The 11,305-nt window shown below is 39.7% G+C and overlaps 1 protein-coding gene across 1 annotated transcript; it reads right to left on the bottom strand.

Annotated features, from left to right (window-relative positions):
• Positions 1-7,263: 7,263 nt before the first annotated feature.
• On the bottom strand, positions 7,264-8,232 carry LOC103724477 (olfactory receptor 2T2-like). Its single transcript, XM_008821571.1, has one exon. The coding sequence runs from the start codon at positions 8,230-8,232 to the stop codon at positions 7,264-7,266; it is 969 nt and encodes a 322-aa protein (XP_008819793.1).
• Positions 8,233-11,305: the final 3,073 nt, after the last annotated feature.

Here is an 11,305-nt window from a genome sequence, read left to right as displayed (position 1 = left end):
TCAGGTGCTCTTATGTTTGGCGCCATATGTTTAAGGTTGTAATATCCTGTCAGTGGAATCTTTTGTAAAGTGTCCCATCCTTGAAAGACTGTTTCTCCCCACTCCCAGCAACTGTCAGTTGCCCAAAGTTTCTTAGGTTGGGTTGGGATTTCTTAACCATGCTTCATGTCTTCACTGGGAATTTTTTTTTTTGAATTTTAAAATTCTTTTTATTTTATTTATTTTCTAAAATTTTGAATTAAACCTTTGTGACTTACATAAAATGTAGTTTGATGGTGTTTTGATCCCCTCCCCTATTTGCACTTCTCTCCACTGCATCCCACCCAATTTAATGTACTCTCATATATATAATATGGCCTGTAGAGTTTGATTTGTGTCCCAAAATGTCCTTCAGTGTAGGTCCATCCACTAGACCCACCTCTGTATGACACTGTCTCTTCCTCTCAGAAGTCATCAGTTTCCAAAAGTTCCCTGGGGTGGGTTGGGATTTCTTATCCACTTCCCCCTGTCTATGCTGGGATTTGGTCTTGTTGGAGCTTGTATAGGACTTATGCATGCTGTCACCATTACTGTGAGTTCATACGAGTAACTGACTAGCTGTCTGGAAAACTCTCTTTCCTTGTGGTCATCCACCACCTCTGTCTCTTACAATCTTTCTGCCTCCTCTTCCACAATGATCCCTGAGCCTTGGGAGGCAGAGGTTTGAAATAGGCGTCCTAAGCACTCTGTGGCCTCTTGTTATTTGCACATTGGCCAATTGTGGATTTCTGTGTTAATCACCATCTGCTGTATAAGGAAACTTCTCTGGTGAGAGTTGACAGATGCATTCATCTTATGTGTAGAGGTTACGTTGAAGATGTGTCAGTTAGGATTAAGCATCTCACAGACACTTATTCTCTACATTTAGCCAGTTCTGGAGCTCTATAATAGTCTCTACTGGGATTTTGTCTAGTTTGAGCTTGCATGGGACATGTACATTCTGTCATCATGGCTGTGAGTTTATATGAGTAACTGACCAGCTATCTGTAAAACTCTTTCCCCGCTCTTCTGTACGGTTCCTTTCCATTTTCCTGGCTCCTGCAGTTACATCAGGATATTTACTCACATCTAAGGATTTGGAGCTAAAGTCCACAAATGAGAGAGAAAAGGTGTTGGTTAGTTTTCTGAGTCTGGGTTACCTCATGTAGTATAACAGTTTCCAATTCCGTCCATTTACTTGCAAATGTCATGATTTCATTTTTCTTTTCTACCGAATAGAACTGCACTGTGTAAATGTGCTGCATTTTCCTTATCTATTCATTGGTTGAGGGACATTTAAGTTGCTCCATTCCTAACTATTGTGAAAAGAGCAGCAATAAGCATGGCCGAGCAAGTATCTCTGTAGTAGGATAGCAAGTCCTTTGGTTATATGCCAAGGACAGGCATAGTTGGATCATATGGTAGACTGAACTTTTGGATTTTTATTTTATGTGTATGAATGTTATGTCTATATGTGTGTAGGTACACCCATTGGAGCAGTGCCCACGGAGGTCAGAAGAGGGTGTTGGATCCCCTGGAACTGGAGTTATGGATGATTGTTAGCCACCATATGGGTGCCGGGAATCGAGCCAGTGCTCTTACAGCTGAGCCATCTCTTCAGCTAGAGTTCTCCACACTGATTTCCACAGTGGCTGCACCACTTTGCAATCCCGCCAGCGGTGAATGAGGGCTTCCCTTTCTCCACATTCTTGCTAGAATTTGTTATAATTTGCTTTCTTCATCTTAGCCATTTTGAGTGGGATAAGATAAAATCTTAAAGTAGTTTTAACTTGCATTTCCTTAATACTAAGGAGGTTGAAAAATTTTTAAGGTCTTTCTTAGTCATTTTTATTTCTTCTTTTAAGAACTCTCTGCTTAGCTCTATAGCCCATTTTTAATTGAATCATATGCTTTCTTGATTATTTTTTGAAGTCTTTGTATATTCTGGAAATTAATCCTCTTTCAGATGTATGGGTGGCAAAGATTCTCTCCCACCGTGTGAACTTCCTCTTTTCTTGATTGACTGTTTCTTTTTCAGTACAAAAGCTTTTTAGTCAATGAGGACACATTTGTCAATTGTTGGCCTTAATTCCTGAGTGAATGAAGTCCAATTTAGTAAGTCCTTTCCTACTTTCTGAACAGGACTCCTATAGCACAAACATTTAGGTCCAAAGATTAACAAATGGAACTAATGAAACTAAAAAAAAAAAAAAATCTGTACGGCAAAGACACCATCATTCAAGTGAAGAGTTTCCTACAGAATGATAAAAAATCCTTTACCAGCTATACTTTTGCCAGAGGGTTAGTATCTAGAGTATATAAAGAACTAAAAAACTAAACATCAAAACAAACAACCCAATTAAAAATTGGGGCAAGGAGTGCTCTAAAGATGAAACACAAATGGATGCAAAATGGCTTTTAAAATGTTCAACATCTTTAGTTATCCAGGAAATGCTAATTGAAACCACCTTGAAATTTCATCTTGGGGCTGGAGAGATGGCTCAGTGGTTAGGAGCACTGACTGCTCTGGCAAGAGGACTCAAGTTCAATTCCCAGCACCCACATGACAGCTAACAACTGTCTGTAACTCCAGTTCCAGGTGGTGTGATACCCTCTTCTGACCTCCTTGGGCATTGCATGATAACAGTGCACCTACCTACATGCAGGTAATACACTCATATATATAAAATAAAAATAATAAACAAAAAAAATTTTAAAGAAATTTCATCTTACCCCACTCAGAATGAGTAAGAGCCTTACAACAAATAATACATCCACTGCTGGTGGGAGTGCAAACTGGTGCAGCTACTATAGAAATCAGGGTGAAGATTCCTCACAAATCTAGAAATTGTTCTATCATATGATCTAACCATACCACTCCTGAGCTTATGCCTGAAAGACTCTATATGCTACTATAGAGATACATGCTCATCCATGTTTATTGCTTCCTTTTCATAATAGCCAGGAGCTGGAAACAGTCTGAATGTTCATCAACTGATGAACGAATAATGAAAGTATGGTCCATATGCGTGATGGAATAATACTAAGCCTTAAAAAACAAAATTATGGGGGCTAGAGAGATGGCTCAGCAGTTAAGAGCACTCACTGCTCTTGCAGAGGACCCACGTTTGATTCCCAGCACCCACATGGTGGCTAAGAATTGTCCATAACTCCAGTTCCAGGGCATCTGACACCCTCTTCTGACCTCCATAGGCATTGCATGACACAGGTACACTTATATACATGCAGGCAATACATCCATACACATAAAATAAAAATAATAAAATATTTTTAAAAACCAAAACTATGAAATTGGCAGGAAAATGGATGAAACTGGAAACAGCCATCCTTAATTCAGTGATCCAGACCCAGAAAGAAGACAAATGTCACATATTCTCTCTCATAGCTAGATGCTACCTTTGAAATCTTAGATACGCATGTTTCAGTTGGAAAATTCAGAGAGGTCAGGAAACTAATAAAGAGCGATGGGAGGCTTCATGGGAGCAGAGACAGAATGCAGTGATATAAAGGGGGAAAGGAGAACAATAGATTAAGAAGGGTCAAACAGGATGGAGACTGAGAGGGAAGGACGGAGGAGGGAGGACAAGGAGGGATAAGTAACAAGGCCTTTAGAAAAAGTCATATGGAAACCTACCACTAAGAAGTTCCTTAAAGTATATACATATACATGATAAAAAGAAATTAAAAGAAGTTATAACAAGAGATATTGTCCCTACTAGACACTGCAGACTAGAAAAGTAAAAGCCTAATGCTAGGAATGGACTCTCTCTTTTGAAGCTGTTGCCAAGGGGTCCCATAGACCCTCAAATAATACTGCTTATTGCCGTTGCTCTTGGTTACCCACCAGAACATGATGGTAATATCCTATTGTTGAAGACACTACATACACCAGCTGTAGAACAAACAAGGAGAAACCAAGGTGGTATTGACTTCAAAGCCTTGTCTCTACTGGTTAGCTTTCAAAGTGCTGGAAGGCACTATGCATGCACTCTGAAGAGGAAATGAATCATCAGCCATACCCAGCTGTGAATATTGACAACTACAACAATAACTGGCCTGGAAAGATAGGCCCATTGGCTCAAATATTACAGGAGTAACCAGCCACCTTCTAATTGGACTTACAGTTCTCTTCATAAGATGGAGCCCATACCTGACATTGATATCAAGCCTAGGAACCTAAGGCTGGACAGGTTACAGACTATAGAGGAAAGCCCCAAACTATAACTCTGCTAAATAGATATTGTATTAAACTGACTCCTAATGATTTAGTTATACCCCTAGATTAATGAACCTCTCAGTTCTCACCAGAGAAGCTTCCTTATGCAATGGAGTATGATTAACACAGAGAACCACAACTGTCCAACATGCAGGGAATAAGAGGCTGCAGACTGCTATCCTTGAATAGGACACCTATTTCAAACCTCTGCTTCCCAAGGCTCAGGGATCATTGAGGAAGAGGGGGTAGAAAGATGTGTAGCCAGAGGAGGTGGATGACCACAGGGAAATGGTTTTCCAGACAGCTGGGACGTTACTCATATGAACTCACAGCAACGGTGACAGCGTTCACAAGTCCTACATAAGCTCAAGTCAGACAAAATCCCAACATAGACTTGGGGAAGTAGATAAGAAACTCCAACTCTGCCTGAGAAACTATTGGCAGCTGATGGTTTCTCAAAAGGATGAGACTCTTGGTAGGTTGATCAGGCTCCAGTGGATGGACCCACACTGAGTGGCATTTGAAGATACAAATTTAACTATATAGGCATGTGTGTATGTACATATATGTAATAGAGTACATGAAACTGGCAGGTGTAGTGATGGGGTTGCATATAGGGGAGGGGATCTAAATACAATCAAAATATGTTGTATGAAATTGGCAAAAATTCAATAAAACAATGAAAAAAAAAAAGAACGTCCTTTCCTGCACCTTTATCTTCTAGGGTAATGCCTATGTTTTCTTTTTAACAATTTCAGCATTACAGACTTTGCACTGAAGCCTTTGATCTATTTGAAGTTGATTTTTGTGCAGGGTGATAAATATAGGCCCAATTTCGCTCTTTTGTACATAGAAATCCAGTTTGTGCCAATATCATGTTGTTTTTATTAATATAGCTCTGTAACATATTTGGAAACCTGTTAGGAGAATCCCTCTAGCATTGCTCCCTTTTCTTAGGATTACTTTGGATATCTTTAGTGATTACACATGAATTTTAGAATTTTTTTTACTGTTTCTGTGAAAAATATCATGGGGATTTTAATTGAGATTGCATTGATTCTGTAAATTGTTTTTGGTAGCATGATCGTTTTCACAATATTAATTCTGCCAATCTATGACTGGGGTACACCTTTTGATCATCTAGTGTTTTCCTCAATCTCTCTTTTTTTAAGATTTAAAGTTTTCTCCAATGTATCTCAATTTTTGGTCTAGATAACCTGTTTATTGGTGAGAGTGGGGTACCGTGGTCACCCACTATCACTGTGTTGGGATTAATCTGTGGCTTTACATCTAGTACTATGCTCTTTATGAAACTGAATATGCCTGTATTTGGTGCAAATATATATGTTCTGAATTGTAATACCATCCTGATGGATTGTTTCCTGGATGAATATGAAGACACCTTAAAAAAGTCTCTTCTAGTTTTAGTTTGAAATCTGTTTCTGTCAGATATTACAATGGCTAACCTGCTTGTTTCTTAGCCTCATGTTTTTGAAATACCCTTTTCATCCTTTTACTCTAAGATGGCATATATCTTTCATGGTGAGGTGTGTTTGTTGGGGGAAGAAAAAGACATATACTTTTTGTCTTTTATACTTTTAATTAATTTTTAATTTTTTGAGAATTTCATATGTGACTATAGTATCCTTTTTTTTTGGTCTTTTTGAGACAGGGTCTCCCTGTAGCCCCAGCTGTCCTGGAACTAACTATGTAGACCAGGCTGGCCTTGAACTCACAGAGATCTGCCTGACTTTGCCTCCTGAGTTCTGGGATTAAAGGCATGAGCCACCATGCCTGGCTGACTATAGTATCTTTACATAATTTCCATCCATCTCTGCCCCCTCTCCAATTTTTCCCTTGCCCCCACTCCCTCTTGAATTCATGACCTCGTCTGTGATTGTCACCAACACACACACACACACACACACACACATGCTCACACACATATATGTCCATTTAGAATTGCTCATATGTACATGTATTTAGGGCTAACCACTGGGATTGGGTAACATATCAGGGGACTGGGCCCTGAAGAAAACTGATTCTCCCTCCCTCAGCAGCTATTGGCTATCTATAGTGCCTCATGTAGAGGTGGGACCTTGTGAAATTTCCCATTCCACACTGGCATGTTCACTGTTGTGGTCATTGTGCAGGTCTATATAGGCAACCGCACTGTTGAGATTTCATGGGTGCAGCATCCCTGTCACATCTAGAGATACTGTCTTGCAGCAGGGGTCCTCTTCCTCCAGTTCTTCCAATGAAATTGCATTATTATCACTAGAAAGTATTCAACTTATATTGAATATTTGACATTATATTTGAAATTAATTCCTCAATGGCTTGCAAAATACCATCCACCTGGCAAATTTCATTCAAAAGCTGGCCAAGAAGGGTGGGATTTAATTAAGGTACAGAGTATAAATTAGCATCAATGAATTCCTAGGTTCCATCCCCAATACCCAAAAGAGTTTATTATTAGTATAGACAGAAAAACGTATGATCACATGTTACACACAAAGACACTGGAGCAGGACACTCCAGAGAGATTTTCAACCTGCCTGGGAAAACTCACAGTGTAATTTGTCTGCAAACACTGGAAAAATTTGCTGCTGAAGCCATACAAGAAATTTAGTAATGCTGAGAAATCGCTGCCTTTGATCTGGTAGCTCATTCTTTTAAAAAATATTATTTTTATTTTATGTTAATGAGTGTATTGCCTGCACGTGTAAGTGCACCCATGTCATGCAATGCCCATGGAAATCAGAAGAGAGTGTTGAATCTCCTGGAACTGGAGTTACAAATGGTTATTAGCTGCCAGCTGGGTGCTGAAAACCGCACCCTCCAAGAGTAATCAGTGCTCTTAACTGCTAAGCAATCTCATTCTTAAGTGAAGCTTGCAACAGGATGATTTTGCTGGCTGATCATTTTAGATTATTAAATTGATGCTGAGAAGAACCCATAGTGTATTTTCTGGAAAGACTGTGCCACAGGGTGTTGGCTCCTTACTGCTAGAATTTTCCAGGAACATCTCCCACTTGTAATCTCTGAGAAGACGCAAATCTCCCTAGTACTTTTCTTAGAGCTGCAGCCACATCTCTGTTCCTCAAGCTGTAGATGAGCGGGTTCAACATGGGGGTGAGAATGGTGTAGAAGGCAGACACAACCTTGTCTTTCTCTGGTGTGTGGTAGGAATGGGGCAGTACATTAGTATAGAAGGCTGCCCCATAGAAGATGCTCACCACCATAATGTGAGAGGAACAGGTGGCAAAGTCTTTGCACTGGCCCACAGCAGAGCTCATGTGGTGGACGGTGATGAGGATGCGCGTATAGGAGACTGAGATGAAGGATATTGGGATGAGCAGCATCAGCACACAGCAAGCATACATCAAGGTTTCATAGAGTGATGTGTCTGTGCAGGACAGTTTCAGCACGGCTGGAACTTCACAGAAAAAGTGATTGATCTCTCGAGACCCACAGTAGGGAAAGGTCATCGTGATGGGTGTAAGCAAAAATCCATCCAAGGAACCCCCAACCCAGGAGCCCAGCACCATAAGCACACAAACCCTGGGACTCATAATTTTGGGGTACCGCAGAGGGTTACACACAGCCACGTACCTGTCATATGCCATGAGGCCCAGCAGGAAGAATTCTCCCCCAATCAGGGTCAGGTAGAGAAATATTTGCAGTGCACATCCCAGAAAGGAAATGGTCTTTTCTTTGGACAGGAGGTCATGGAGCATCTTGGGGACAGTGATACAGATGTAGACAGTATCCATGATGGACAACTGGCTGAGCAAGAAGTACATGGGGGTGTGGAGATGAGAGTCCACACGAATGAGCATAATCATGACCAAGTTCAATGTGACAGCCACTACAAAGATGGAAAAGACCACTGCAAAGACCAACCCGGGGAATGCTGGATGGGTGATGAGGCCCAAGAGGATGAAGTCAGTGGAGTTCTGGCGAATCACCGCCATGTTCACAGTGCATGACGCCTCTTTCGGCTGTAAAGGCAGAAAGTTGGTATTTTTCCCTGAGGTTGGTAACTATGCCATATCCCTCTATTGTCTAGCAACCAATGTGCATTGCTTGATTTACTTTAAATTACTCTATCCTGCTTAGATCATTGCATTATTAAGGTTATGCACAGACATCTATTTGAGACTTATATTTCTGTGAATGTGTAGCCATTCTAAACCTATACACACTTATCTATGTATACAAACATACAAACTTATCTATAGGTTTGTGGCATTAGATTAACAAGGAGGTGATGATAACCTCAGGTGAGGGTTAGCGCCACAATGTGCTATGGTAGATGTTGAACCCAAAGGAGGTCCATGTCTTAGGTATGAATACTTTAATGACTTGCATCTGTTTCTTCTCACAGGACAATTTGGAGTCAGAATTCTCAGATGGGGGTCACCATAATAAGCCCTGTTTTGGGTTTTCCATCATAGAGGGCTTACTGACTGACATTATGAAGTCAGCAAAAATTTCACAATAAACACTACATCACTGTGTTCAGTAATAACCTACATATCTTTCAATTCATCATTCAGTCAAAGTATCAGATTTACTTGAAAAGGTAGTGCTCCAAAACTATCTGAATGCAATATCATTCCGAATTTATAACTAAGAGGGTTTCCCTCCTACTTTATTTTTAATTCTCTTATCAATTCTCAAATTTTATAAATAAAAAACTGCAGGTAATAAGGAACTTCTTTAATCTAAATGGGAAGCTACACACAAATATTAAAACTCCCTTGAGTTATTTGAATGGAGTTTATCATTTTACCCTCAAGTACTACAAATGTCCACATCTTCAATATGTTCAGTAATATTGAGGAATGCTTTGTCAATTTTTGTTATTAACCCATGGCATACTTTTTTCCTTTTTTATTTTGATTCTTGAGCCAGGGTCTCCTGGTAGCCCCACACAGCCTGGAACTCGCTACATAGACCAGGCTGGCTGCTATCTCATAGAGAGCTGCCAGCCTTTGCGTCTTGAGTGCTAGAACTAAAGGCCGGTGCTACCATGCCCAACTTACATTTTTTCACTTCATGACAGAATTTCTGCAGAAGCATATTTCTGTGAAGTAGTCAATAAACTTGTATTTTCTGGTTCCATGATAGTCAAATAGTCTCTGAAGCATCAAGATGAAATAAACCCCTCTTAAAGTAAAACATAAATTAAATAATAGAAGCAACAGAGAAATATTTTTTCTCAATTTACCTGTAATATGGAGATTCACTATTGGTCATAATCTAAATACAGGAATAAAATTACAAAGGGAGAAACTCCATAAAGCAAAATTGTGGAGTCTGTGCTAAAATACAAATTTGTCAGACATTATCAGTCAAGGAAAGGAAAATAACCCTGAGCATTAAATATTAATTCATGACGTTTGATAAAAATAATTGGTTTTGCCTTAACACCTGAACCTAGCTCTGAACCGCAGGCAAAGAAACCTTTATTTAAAGGCATTATCAACTAAAATTCCATCTACGTAGGATTTGTAATTACTAGTTAGAAATCGAAATATTCATGTAAGCAGACAATACTATTTTGGCCAGCAGTCTTTGATTTTTGTTTGCAAAAGTCATCGATTTTACACGTTAATTGCTGAAATGACCAAATTATCTTTCAATTATCTCTTTAAAAACACACATTGAAGAGCTGGAATAGCAAGAATGAGACAACAATCAATCAAGTTGAACATCAGCTAGGAAAGTAACCAATTGCTTGTGAATAAATACACCAGCTTATAGAGCTTTGCTTCCTGTAAACATTTAGACCACATCACACAGTATTACAAAGATCCAGGATCTTCTAGATTCTGCTTCAAATCCTATAAAGCAGAGTACAAAAGAGGGGTTGTGGTAGAGTCCTTCCCTCGTGTGCATAACGCCCTGGACTCAGTCCACAATGCTAATAGAAAGAAAAAAGAAAGAAAGAAAGAAAGAAAGAAAGAAAAAACTGCTGGGCTTGGTGGCACACACCTTCAGTCTCCGCACTCAGGAGGCAGAGGCAGGCAGATCTTTGTGAGTTCAAGACCAGCCTGGTCTACATAGTGAGCTCCAGGCCAGCTGGGGCTATGGGAAGACCATGTCTCAAAAAGACCAAAAAAAAAAAAAGCAATAAAATATGATTTAAGTCACCTTTACTTGAAAACAATTAGAGGCTGAGTGGCTGAAAGAGCTGTAAAATAAATCCAGGTTTTCTGAATGTGAGTATGTGAGAATGTGTGTATGTAGTGCATTCATGAATATAATGTGTTCAAGTGTATGGTGTATTCAGGTGTGTGGCATGCATACAGTGTGCAAATTCATGTTCTTGAGTGTGAATAGAGTGGTGTGTGTGTGTGTGTGTGTGTGTGTGTTATAAAGCTTGTTATGTTTTTAGTGTGTGAGTATAAGGAATACAGATTTGTAAATGCTTAGTGAAAAAGAACAATTTACTCATTCCAGTGAAGAAGATGTTCCCAGTGAAATGTGAGGCATGCTTAAACACATGATTAATACTGTTTTTAGGATACTGGGACAGAAGGCTTGGCTATGCTCTGCATTGCCCCATGTTATAAAAACTGGCAGCTTTAGAATATGTCCTGCTCTGAGTGATTCCACTTTATAAAGAACCATATTATTCTATTTTGAGTATAAATGTTAAGGCAGAAGGACTCTGCATCTTACTTGCACCAGTAACAACACAGTCTGATAAATAAATAATAAATTAACAAACTATGAATTCCTCAGATTAGGTCAAGACTTGTGGGAAGAATGGCTTATCATAATCACATCAAATAAACCAGGACCATGAATTTATCAAACATATCGGATCAATGAATGATACAGCCTGCTCACCTGGCTCATGTAGAAAGGACACTCAACACTAGTACCCACCAGCTTGTCATCGGGCCACGTCCTCAAGCCATCAGGTCATGCCTCACAGGTCAATAGGCGGCTGACTCCTGAGTCTCTGTCCAGGGCTTCATCTCAGCATGGTTACCCTGACTGACACAGCCCGCTTGAACTCCCAGTGGTCTAACT

The sequence above is a fragment of the Nannospalax galili genome, unplaced genomic scaffold (assembly GCF_000622305.1).
Source record: "Nannospalax galili isolate Female #2095 unplaced genomic scaffold, S.galili_v1.0 scaffold748, whole genome shotgun sequence".
Lineage (NCBI taxonomy): Eukaryota > Metazoa > Chordata > Mammalia > Rodentia > Spalacidae > Nannospalax > Nannospalax galili.
Note: the sequence above shows the minus strand (reverse complement) of the source record. Positions and strands in the feature narration are given on the sequence as shown.